Source organism: Lepidochelys olivacea (assembly GCF_965140295.1).
Source record: "Lepidochelys olivacea isolate rLepOli2 genome assembly, chromosome: 10".
Classification (NCBI taxonomy): Eukaryota; Metazoa; Chordata; order Testudines; family Cheloniidae; genus Lepidochelys; species Lepidochelys olivacea.
Genome location: NC_140420.1, coordinates 43,962,857 through 43,975,675, shown reverse-complemented (window position 1 = coordinate 43,975,675; position 12,819 = coordinate 43,962,857). Strand labels below are relative to the sequence as shown.

At 48.5% G+C, this 12,819-nt stretch overlaps 1 protein-coding gene across 1 annotated transcript in view; it reads right to left on the bottom strand.

Annotated features, from left to right (window-relative positions):
• Positions 1 to 12,819, bottom strand: part of GRAMD2A (GRAM domain containing 2A) — an 82,954-nt gene that overhangs the window by 20,156 nt on the left and 49,979 nt on the right. The window contains exons 4-8 of the mRNA XM_084640916.1: positions 10,880 to 10,952; positions 10,183 to 10,286; positions 8,390 to 8,488; positions 3,925 to 3,996; positions 335 to 397 (exon numbers count right to left, since the gene is read on the bottom strand). Of these exons, the coding sequence (XP_084497042.1) occupies positions 335 to 397; positions 3,925 to 3,996; positions 8,390 to 8,488; positions 10,183 to 10,286; positions 10,880 to 10,952 (411 nt within the window). The remainder of the gene's footprint in view (positions 1 to 334; positions 398 to 3,924; positions 3,997 to 8,389; positions 8,489 to 10,182; positions 10,287 to 10,879; positions 10,953 to 12,819) is intronic.

The following is a 12,819-nucleotide window of genomic DNA, read 5'->3' as shown; positions in this document are numbered from 1 at the left end:
TTAATATCCATTTCTGTCAAGTCACGCTGGATTCTGTCAAAAGATCCTGCAGGCCATGCTAAAAAATGGAGCATAACCATGACCTTCCCTAACAACCAACGTTAAACATGATTTTGGCTGTGGGAGGAAGCAGGCAGAGGAGCTGGTGTTCACCACACTCCAGTGCTGCTTTTGGCAGGTTCAAAGTGCATGGGGATTTTATTAAACTTCAAACAGATGCTTCACAGCCTGCAGCATTAGTGCCCGTATGGTCACTGCAGAGGCATTTTACCAGGGGCATTCTGTGGTATTCTATTGTTGTTATTGATTCCTTGTTTGCAAATATGGCTCTTACCAGGGATACAGAATCAGGTTCGTCTGTGAATTCTTTCAAACTCAAACTCTTCTTACTTGAAACCTGGAAGAGAGGGAGGAGCAGATGTTACCGACTCATCACCAGGGGATCTCCACTTCTCTGCTGGAAGGCACTGAATGGAGCATCCTGACTAGGACACTCCGCTGCCCCTCTCTCCCCCAGCAGAAAGTTATAGTAACTCTGGGTTCCAAAGCTGCTGGCGAGCCTGTTAAGAACACTGCCTGCAGACAAACTTGCCATGTGCAAACCCTTAGGGGTTGCCGCTCCTGTACATGTGACTTCTGGAGAAGGGTTTCTGGCAATGGGTTATTCCAATGGAGACAGAGTGCTCAGGCTAGACTGGGCTGGAGAAGAGATGAATGAGGAGTCAGCAGCATGCAAGTGTTTGTTCTCATTTCCAAGACTGAACAAAACCAACATAATGTAAAGACACTTTGGCAACAGTCTGGGCTTGGAGAGGATGTCAGGAGCTCCCAGCTTTGAGTCCCAGCGAGCCAGACCCATCACCAGGCTTTGGGTAAGTCATTTCCCCTCTCTGTGCCTCAGTTTCTCCTCCCTGTAAAACAGGTAACACTGTCTGGGGGGGAAGCAAAAACTCCTGAGGCAGAGTTATTGGGTTCCATCGAATTTGGCCGTCAGGATGAATCAGCAGAAGAACTCTGCAAGTCCATGGACGATCCTAGCTCCTTACAGCCTGTTACATGCCAGAGGCACTTTTCTGGATTAAGCGTACGTCTGAATTAGACTACACACCCAGATGGCTCAGAATAAAGACATCAAAAATAAGGTGGTTCTTTGGAGGCTGTTTATCCTCACCACCAGCTTAAGGACTGATGGATTTCTTCCCCTCAGACTTTTTTTTTTTAATTTCCCCTAGGATCTAATTTGTACCAGGGTTTTTATTCCAATATTTAAAAGCCCTGTAAAGAGAGTGTAAGAACACAAATCCTGGCAGAGCCAGTATTCTTATGCTGAGGTTATAAATAATGCACATGCACACCATTAGAGCAAAGAAATTCCCTTGGATTCAGCCTAATTTATCAGTGACCCAGAAACTGCTGTAACTGGCGGCAGCAGAAATTCAGGCTCTCTTGTGATGCGACATGTGAATTATGTATCACGGGCCAGATTCTGCTCCCGGAGAAGACAATGGAAATAGGATCAATCCCAATGTTATGACATTAGCCGCCAAGTGGATTTTCCACAATGTGAGCTGCCACTTGACAAAGACCATCTTCACCTCCAGGTGTAAACTGAATTAGGGACGGTGAAGGCAAGGTTAGAGGATGGCTCGGACAGCTCAAGCAAATGCAGCATCCATAATGTTCATCCAGGTGGGGTTTGAACCTATCCCCCCCACCCCTGCAAAAGAAGAATAAAAAAAAAATTAAAACCCAACCCCAGAAGTGAGTATGTTTTAAAGTTAAGAAAGGCAAATGGGTGCTTTATAAAATGCAGTGTATGACATGAGAGAGACACAAGGTGGGTGTACTGGACCAACTGCTGTTGGTGAGAGAGACAAGCTTTCGAGCTCTTCCTCCGGTCTGCTCCAAAGGCTGCGTCTCTCAGCATGATAGCAATAAAAGGTATCACCTTGTCTGTCTAATATGCTGGGACCAACATGGCTACACCACCACTGTATAGAACCATGGGCAGTTTAACAGCACAAGTTAGGATATGTGATTTAACTCCCACTGAGAAGTCCAGTAGCAACACTGCACTAGTGTGTGTGTGTGCAGGTAGGAGGCAAATTACCCGGACACATGTATTTCCTTATATTAAGCACACAAAACTTTCCATCTTCAAAGCACTTTAACAAATTCTCACTCCCGCCCCATGCATGATCCCTATTTTACAGATGGTGAACCGGGCACAGAGAAGTGCAAGCTCATGTCAGTGTTAGATCCAAGGAGGGTGGTCTTGTTGCTGAAGTGCAGGACTGACTGCCTGATGCTTTTATTCCCAGCTGCCACAGATTCCCATATGACCCCAAGTCTCTTAGGCTTGCCACACCTCAGCTTCCTCCTCCGTACGATATTGCTGACCGACCCCACAGACGTGCCGAGGCCGAGTTAAGTCACGTTTCCTGTATTCGTTTATTTGAGGGCAACAGATGGAAAAGCCTTATTGGAACATCCTGCCCACGGCTATGATCTGGCTCAGACATCATCCCACTCTCCAGCGGAATCACTTCAGTGACTGCCCAAGAATGAAACATTTGGTGAGCTCTGCACTGCGGCAGAACGCACAGCACTCAGACAGAGGTTTACGCAGCAGCCATCTATGTAGGCACTGGCTTAATAGGAGAGGGGATTTGTCTGTGTTAAGGGCAAGAACAGCTCAGCCGTTCTGCTCCCCGAACTGTGAACGAGAATCTGAACAGCAGGTTTATCCCCAATGGCCTGGACTCATTTATTATGAATGGAAACATTGAGGTACTAGCATTCCCTGCATGGGGCCTATCTAAATTAAGGTAGCTGGGGAGGGCTGGTTGATCTAACGGAAGATTCCACCTAGAGGAAACTAACCTCAGCAGCCAGGAACATGCTCTCTCACCCTAGGCCGTATCTAGGCATAGTCGGAGCCACACGAGCATTCTGGAGAACTTTGGGGAGGTTTGAGGAGCTGACTGATAGCTAGGGCATAGACCCAGCTTGATACGATCATTTGCTCCAAGGCACGGTTGCAGAAAAGGGGTGCTGCCAGCTCCCCGCCCTATTCAGGGAGGGCAGTGCCTGCCTGGCACTGGGGCCTGTGCCGTGGGACCGATGTCCTGGAAGCCTTTCCAGGTGGAGATAATCTCATGGATTTATTATGGCCCTGATTTCTGAATGCCTGTCTTTGGCAGTACTGCCATTTGCCAGCAGAGGGCAGTAGATCAGCCTCCCGCATGTCCCTCCCTTAGGGCCTGTCCCTGGGGAGTCTCTCAGCCACAGATGCTGGCCCATGATGCTCCCCAATGGGGACCATGGCATCCCCTCTGCTCCCACTGTCCAGCATTTGAGACAGCTCCTCCAGCACTATCAACGCATCTAAGCCCTATGGCTCTGTTGGGGGCATCCGTTGGTTCCTATCATGCAGGGACAGCCCAATGCTCCTCTCTCATCGCTAATCCAGGAACCATTAGTAACAGGCATTTGAAGCTGGGTCGCACAAAGTCACAGGGGAAGATGCTCTTGCTCCCGTGCCCGTTCGAGCTGCTCCTCCATCGCCGGCGGTGGATGTCCAGATCACCCTGCCTGCATCTGCGCCACTGGGCGGGGGAGTCGCAGACCGGTGAACAAACAAAGCCATGCAACTTTGAGACATGAGGCTGCAATGTTTGATCCGTCAGGCAAACCCTCCAGAGTCCGCTCTGCAGCAGCGTCCAGGACAGCGGTTCCCAGGGGACACACAGGGAAAATGCAGAACCTTCCACCATCCCAGAGAGGGGACACGTCACACAATGCATGTGAGCAACGGAAACAGTGCTGCCACCGTCCAAGCACAGTGCTCTCAGGGCACGCACCTCAGCCTCCCTCCAACCAGCTGGCAGGAGCTACTGGGTTTGTGATGAACTAGAAGGGTACCTGTAGGTGCGTGCAGACTCTCCTCAGCACATCGTACACGCTGTCTCGGGAGATCAAGGACACAAAGATGTACTGAAAACAAACAGAGAGAGAGGCAGCAGTGAGAGGCGATCCCCGTTCAACACACGACATCGGCCCGGAGACACAGGCTCCTCTCCCCGCTGGGATGCTCAGTTAGAGCCAAGAGCACACTGGAGTTCTGGTTCCGGTTTCACAGTGTGAGCATTTAAATGCTCACCACCACGCTAAGCGCTCTGTTGAGATGCACAGGGGCAGGTTACAAGGAGCTGGTGCTGCAGCCTGTCGTGTGGCACACTCAGTTTAGCGTCATGCTGATGGACATGGCAACAGCTCGTTTTGCGAACAGAAAAGCCACCCGCAATGGCATTATGGTTCCGTGCAGAACACCAGGACCGGCGACATTCCACTCCCAGAGGGGAGACAAAACTCTCCTCCCACTCACACCAGAGGCAGTTTTGTCACCGACTTCAGTGGGAGCAATTAGGCCAACAGTGGGTACCTTGAAAAACCCACCTTTCAGGTCACTAACAAAGCAAATGTAAGGTTTAAGACCCATAGGACTTTGCTTCTATGTACTGTAGAGTGGCTTTCAGCAAGTGCTCAACTCTAATGGGTTCTAGAGAGCGTGTCTTCAACCAGCACTAAAATGCAGCCACCTCTGGGGTGGTATATTAGATTATCAGTACTAGTACTCACTAATCATAGAATTTGAACTGGAAGGGACCTCGAGAGGTCTTTTAATCCAGTCCCCTGCACTCATGGCAGGACTACGTATTATCTAGACCATCCATGACAGGTGTTTGTCTAACCTGCTCTTAAAAATCGTCAATGATGGAGATTCCACAACTTCCCTAAGCAATTTATTCCAGGGCTTAACCACCCTGACAGGGAGTTTTTCCTTGCTGTGATTTAAGCCCATTGCTTCTTGTCCTATCCTCAGAGGTTAAGAACAACAATTTTTCTCCGTCATCTTGTAACAACCTTTTATGTGCTTGAAAACTGTTATTGTGTCCCCCTCAGTCTTCTCTTTTCCAGACTAAACAAACCCAATTTTTTCAATCTTCTCTCATAGGTCATGTTTTCTAGACCTTTAATCATTTTTGTTTCTCTTCTCTGGACTGTCTCCAATTTATCCACATCTTTCCTGAAATGTGGTGCCCAGAACTGGACACAATAGTCCAGTTGAGGCCTGATCAGTGCAGAGTAGAAGAATTACTTCTTGTGTCTTGTTTACAACACTCCTAACACATCCCAGAGTGATGTTTGCTTTTTTTGCACCAGTGTTACACTGTTGACTCATATTTAGCTTGTGAGCCGCTATTTCTTCCAGATTCCTTTCTGCAGTACTCCTTCCTAGGCAGTCATTTCCCATTTTGCATGTGTGCAAATGATTGTTCCTTCCTAAGTGAAGTACTTTGCATTTGTCTTTATTGCACTGAATATAATGTAGGAAAGGAAATGAAGAATGACTATTTCACTTGCAACTAGGGAGGACATTAGACAGGTAAGAGCTGGGACTCCAGCCAGGACGCTGGGGCTGGTCTCTAACTCAAGGAGAAAAGTGAGATAATTAATTAGTTGGAACCACAAGTGCGGGCTTCTAATTTTCCCTGTAGGTGCTCAACCCCCACTCAGCCCCAGACCCCACCCCCCACCCCACCCCTTCTCCCAAACTCCCACTCTTGCCTCGCTTCTTCCCGTCCCTGCTCTACCCCCATCCCCGACCCCATCCACCTCTTTCCCAGGCCCTTCCTCTGCTCCGCCTCTTCCCACCCTCACTCCACCCTCGCCCTGTTCTGCCCTTTTCATTGAGCGCGCCTCATCCCCACTCCTCCCCCTCCTTCCCAGCGCCTCCTGCATGCCGCTGAACAGCTGTTCTGTGGTGTACAGGAGGCATCGGGAGGGAGGGGGAGGAGTTGATCAGCGGGGGCTGCAGGTGGGTGGGAATGGGGAGTAAGGGGGGGAGCTGGCTGCCGGTGGGTGCTATGCACCTGCTAATTTTTTTCCGTGGGTGCTCCAGCCCTGGAGCACCCACAGAGTTGGCACCTATGGTCAGAACAGTCAGAGTTTTGGTGTTAAATTTTTCCCCAAAGGCAGAGGCTCCAGCATCGCAAGGCCTCAGCGTTGTGTGGGCCATTAGCAGTACTGCAGCCTGCATAGGAAGAGTTCCATCTACTTCACTATTTCCTACCATCAACAGCAGGACACATCGCTGGCCACCCGCTTGTATTCTGCATGGTTACCCTCCAAGTGAGGAGCCCTGTTCCTGTGAGAGAGCAGCGCACGGAAATTTACATGACCCTTTTAGAAAGCAGGGTTCTTGCGAAGTTTGCTCGACTGCACAGCAGAACAGAGCATGGATGGGGAAAAGTGTCTGGTGCGTGCACATAATCAGTGGGAAAATAAGTAAGTGACAATACCATTTTCCCCCAGAGAGCCCAGCTTAAAGTCTTTTATCTCCCACTGTTAAAGGTGTCACTGCCAAGCTGGGATTTCCCAACAAGGGGCTGTTTTCCATGCTGCTTAGCTTTGCTCTCACATTTTAGTGTTAGGAGGAGGGGTGTACAGAAGGCTAGCTGTCTCCAGAAGTTCCTTCAAGCTGATGAGTTTTGCTACAGATGAAGCTAACGCTCACTTCAAAGTGTCTGTTCTATTATAGAAGTGTCCTCCTCTGCACTCTGCATCCCTTGCACAAACAGCGACTTGTTTGCTGATTAAGTGGGGATTTCATTTTTTGAAGCACATTAACATTCCAAACCAGGTTTTTAAGTCTCAGCCTCCCATTCTCTTCCAGCTGCCATTCCCTATGGGATACCGTGTCCAGGACAAGAGCATCTGCAGGCTATATCTGATCGGTCATTCAGAAGAGAAGTGGCTGGATTTAAGCAGAAGCGTTAGAGAATTCTGCTCACAAGTTCAGATGAACTGGCTGAGCATGCGGGCAGGTCACATGCCTCTTGATGTTATTATTTCAGGATGCCGAGTTCAGAGGACTAATACACAGAGACTTGACAGTGTGAAAGGACTCACAACCAGAGGGGCTGGCACACAGCATTCTTTTTAAATGTTCAGATTCAACCGTTCTGCAGAAGAATCCCCCTGGTTTAATGGCTCTCCACCATCCTTTCCAGACCCCCACCCCAAAATCAAATTTAAAAACATCGAAAGGTTTCAATTTTTCAATTCAAAACAATTGCTTGGTTTGAATTTTACTTCAGTTTGATTTTGAAAAGGATAAACTTGAAAGCAAAATGTTCTGTTCAACCCCCAGCATTGTTAACTGTTTCGATTCAGCCACCGGACTGAAAGGTCAATCATTTGCACAACTCTGCTCTCAAGTTGTGCTGGTTTGGGCCTTTGGAAGCTGTGGGGAAGAGCTGGCTAAAGCAGTGCTGGGGCATAGGACATGGTGCTTGTCCCTTCAGTTCAGCAGTGTTTCAAAATCCCAGCATGGGGCCACGGCTGCCAAGGGGCCAGCTGAGAGGAGACATCGTACCAAGGGCCTCATCATCTGCGCTCTTTAATATTCCATGGGATCCTTTGCAGAAGGAGCATTAGCTAGATCTGAACAAAACTCACATAACACAAGACGCTGGGCACAAACCTGGATAAGTCCCCCCGTTTCTCTTGGGTGTTGGGCTAATGGGGTTGCCTGGAAGCCAAGAGGAAGGTAACCAGGTTCAGCTGGGTTTCACTTTGTGTTCGTCACAACAACAAAACATAGTTCACGGGCAGGGGAGAGGGGGTGAACTGAAAGCAAAGATTCTCCCAGCTGTAGTGTCTGCCCTCAGGCCCTAGCCAAATTCCACTATGCGAATGACATTCTGCCTCCGCACACATCCCCTGTGGTTCCAGTCGGGGATGCGAATCTTCTCTTAATTTCCTGGCCTAAATTGTGCAGTGTTACTGTAAGCAGTTATGGTGCCAAGTATCAGAGAGGTAACTCCGTTAGTCTGTATCCACAAAAACAACAAGGAGTCCGATGGCACCTTAAAGGCTAACAGATTTATTTGGGCATAAACCTCCTCGTTGTTTTTGTAAGCAGTTAAACATCTGCCATGCTCCACCACAGAAGTGGCTGCACCAATTAAGGCCCATCCTTCATACCTTACTCACATCAATGCTCATTGCCTTTAATGGGTGTTTTCCCTTAAGTATGAAGTGCACGATTGGGCCCATGTTTGCTAAGCATTTGGGGATGGACTGGAATGAGAGAGGCTATGTACACTTGGGGTTAGAATACTAGACGAGTTGCCAGTCATCTCAGCAACGTGACACAGAGCAGCTACCCCGAGGCTGAGTGGGGCAGAGCATGCATGCTCCGTCACATCACAATGGTAGCTGTGAGATGCAGGGGAGCACCTAGGGGCCTCCTGTTGGATTAGACTCACACATGAGACCACAGCACAGCAGCTGAGTAGAAATAAGACCTCCAATCAGTTACCTTTCTGCTGGCATTGGTGGTGATAGCCAGCCCATTGGGCAGCAGCCGGGCCGTTTTGTGCTTTTTTATCAATTGAACTGAGACCACCGGGATAACCACCTGAAATGTAAAACAAACACCAGGTAAACGCACACGTACTATAGATGGGGATCCAACAGGGAGGAGCGAGCGCCACAGAAAAGCCCACGAGGGAGCTGGCAGTTCTGTGTTCCATGCAGGAACTGGAGACTATGCAGTCAGTAAGGCATGGGGTCATGCAGGGTATATTTATGCTGCAATAAAAGATCTGCAAGGGGAGCAGGGTGTCAGAGCTGAGGCTCCAGCCTGAACATCTACACTACAATTTTACGGCCCCGCAGCCCACAAGCCTGAGTCAGCTGAAACAGGCTCTGAAACTCAGTGCTGTGGGTATTTCTCCACCCCCTCAGTGTAGACTGCCAATACCCACACTGGCCAATGAGAATTAAACATAATACGAAACAGCTGCCTGTTAACGGAGCTCTGTGCACCCAGTGCACTGAATGATATGGGTGCTGTGGGAAAACAACAGTGTGTGATGGAAAACCTTAGTTCTCGCATTTCCTAACTTCTGAATGCTTGACTTTGCAACCTTAGTGATGGGTTTTTAACATAGTTCTGTGTGGAATTTCTTTAGAAATACGGTGATCCAATCTCCATTACACAGATGTCTAATTGCATCCTGTACATGATAGTAACCTGGGTAGCAATCATTGGCTGGGGACATCTTTATATTTACCGAGCAGGATCACCATACTCTGTGTATTAACCTTGGTTTGAAAAGGTTTTTAGTTTATACTTTTTCAATATAATGAACACAAAAAGAGGCCAATGTCCAACACCTACAGAGCAGATCTTTGTCTAGGGACCTAGATAAGAGTCCTTGCACTCAAGGACACAGTTAAAAATAAACCAGGATGTGGTTTCATAGCAGAATAACTTCACTGAAACATGCTCAACTTTGGGAGCTGACTAGCATTCTTTCTATCAGAGATCTGTTTAAATAGGACTATCCGCTGGTATAAATAATTCAGCGGTTCAGCACTGGTTTTAAAGGAAGTCAGTTCTTAAAAAAACAGAACATAAACCCTACACACGAAAAAGCTACCCGTCAGCTACAGCATTAATAGCAAAATGTCAAATTACAACTCAAGCAGAGAGTTGAAAGGAAGATTCAGATCTGTTTCAGAATCCTCTAGGAGCCTTTGATCTTGAGGCACTGACAGTTTGAGCCTCTACAAATAATTGCAGTGTGGAATTAAAAAAGCAACACAAATAAACAATATTTCTATTAAGACGACTCGGAGGTTACCAGATACGTAGATGGCTCCCCCAGCAGTGCATGAAAATCCCCCCCCCCCCCCCCGCTTATGGAGGGCTGATTTTGGCCCTACAGCATTATTTAACGGCTTAGGGCTGAAGGAAAAATGCATCACTTAGGAGAACATCCGTCAAAGTAACCCTTCACTGGGCGCTAGGAGTCGCATTGCATCCTGCTAAGATAGAACCTGGGCCAGGGGGAAAGGAATGGTGCAGGGGCTCCTGTCTAAGAGCAATAAATTCTAAGAACAATAAAATCTCTCTATGAGTCAGCGCTGCTGGCGTATGTGACAGAATGAGATAAGGGTTCATTAGGCCCACATGGGACAGAGGTCAGTGCTAGGCAGTGACGGGGAAGGGAGATCACCGCTGTATGCTGGCGCTGGTGTTTTGGGATCAGACGTCAGGCCTCTTCCCAAAGCGAAGTGTGGTGGAGAGCAACTGTGCTGTGTTACCTTGATGTCCTTCCCAAAGAGTTTTGCATAGAAGCAGAGCCAGTTGGGGGAGATGTAGAGCCGCCCCTGGATGAGGATGTCTCTCTGGAGCGCACAGGAGCAGACTGTAAAACACACACACACACACACACACACACAGAGGTAGCATGGGGAGGGGAGAGGAACCCACAGACCTCGGATCCAGCCCCACAGCAAAACCCACAGAGCCCTGTGCTGATGCCGTGCCTGGGGACTCCAGCACGTTGCCAGTCACCTGCCCTGAGATGCTGCTAGTTACAGTGGCCTGGGCATCCAGACAGAGATTTTCTCTTTCCGGGGACATCTGATGTTCATAAAAGTAAGGAACCAATCCCACTGTGCTAAGCACTGTCCCTCACAATTAAAGTGCGTGGCACGAGGTTGACAAACTCCCAACAGAGCCTAGGCTACGACGATCAAACTCCTTGGCTCCTGACCTCCAGCCGGGACTCAAAGACTGTGGTCTCCAGCATGCAAAAGCTTGTGTGTTAATCCACTATAGTATATGGGAACCCCGTTGGGTTCTGCATTTGTCGCCTTCCTCAGCCTCTGGTCTCAGCCGCTGTCTGGTCATTGGTGGAACGGGGAGGGCCGCTGGTCTGACACCAGTGCAGCACCGAGGTTCTGTACAGAGGCCTGGGTGTCTCTTTACTCCCTCAAGACTGTCTCCACCACTCACCTTTCAAGACACTCTCCTCTGTGGGGATGTCCTTGAACAGCTTGTGGTACTGCGAGTTGTATTTATTTGGTGTCTAGAAATTAAAAAGACGGTCAGGTGGTCAGAAAAGCTACCTGGTGACCTGACAGATACACAGACATCAAGAAACATCCTGTAAACAGAGATTCAGCTTCCCTGTCTACCCCTGAATGGGACCCACCCAGATCCTCCTGCTCCAGAAGCCTGGGGCCCTGCCACTAGAGCTAAAGAAGAATTGCGGTGAGAGGTACAGGGTCTATGACACAGTGGGGCAGTTCCAATTTCAGCCAGTAGAGAGCAATGGTGCACACTTACACTAGCAAGTTCCCCATAATATTTAGTTCATCTAGAAGAGGACTGTCTGAACATTCGTGTGTTGAAACAATTTAGACACCAAGCCAACCAGGAAGCAAATGTTTGGCCCAACACTTTATCTTCCTCCATTATTAATGAATAGTATTTATTATTTGTATTTCCATAGTGCGTAGGAGACACAGACCAGAACCCCATCGTGCTGGGCGCTGTGCAAACACAGAACAAAAAGACGGGCCCTGCCTTAAAGAACTGACAGTTGTAAGCTTGGTCTACACTGCAAGCTTATGTTGTTATAGCTACATTGTAAATTCCTCAGGGCAGAGCAATCTAAGCAGTGTCTTCACTAAGCGCTACAGTGGCTATGTGTAGACAAGCCCATACTAGAGATAAGAGCTGGCTACAGAGACACGGGGAAGTACAAGGATGCAGTGAGACAATATTGGTCAACGTGATGGGCAATTAATCAAGAAAATTAAACTCTTCAGGACATACACTGAGCAATATATTTTTGGTGGCTTTTTAAGCACTATGTGACAATTGAAGCAGAATTGAAGAGCAGCAGCAAAGGTGGAAAGGTGCTGGCCATGTCTCTGGATCACACAGCTGGGCCCATTAGCACCCTGGCACCATATTTATGCAATTCCAAAGTTTAAAATGGAACTATGTGCAAGTAGCTCACTGCTCTCTTAGTGAATCTGGTGCAGAGAAAACCTCCTGAGGCTGTACAACAAAAAAGATTTTACTCCTTAGATTAAATCCCTTGAAGACCTGAGAAGCAGGCTCTCAGTTTTGTCTGGGCTGCATCTTACCCATGTGCCAATGTCTGTCAACCGAGCAGATTGCTCCACTGCACTGACAGGGTCAAACCTGACAGAAATACAGAGCTGGGTGCAGCAAGATACCGGGACACAATAACCCACACACAAGAGGAGTGACATCAGGACACTACTTAGACAGTCAATTCCGCAGGGCAGGGGCTGTCTTTTGTGTTGGGTTTGTACTGAGCCAAGCACAACAGGGCCATAGTCTATGACTGGGATCCCTAGGCACCACCACAACATACAGAAACTGGGAAACCACGTGGTAACCCATGGGAACTCCCTCAAAGCAGATGAGCCATTTGCACAATGCCACCCTCTAGGATTTATTAAGAAGAAATAAACTGAGCCACTCACAAGCAACTCCACCTGCCTGGCTAGGGTCTATAGTTGACCAATGCCACTTCCTGGTCAATGGGCTCAAAGGCAGCAGAGAAAACCAAGAATCTGCAGAAATACCTGCCCTTCATCCACTGCTAGGAGAACACACCCACCACCACCACCCCATACCGGGCCCTGGCCTACAGCCACACGGACTGACAGCAGTAGTGGAAGGAATCCAGCTTTTGTAGGAGCCGCTGCAACCTGCCAGAATGATCTACCCCTGAACATTAGACATGAGACGTGGCAAGACCCAGACGCACTGTTTGCATCAAGATATGGTGTCTTCAGCAAGGGTCCAAGCAAGGGTTAAAGTGACAGGATGAGGGGAGCTCCCGCTTCTTTCCCTGGATTGGTGAACAGAATTGCTCCCCCATGGGCTCTTTGGCAATGTAATGAAACAACAGC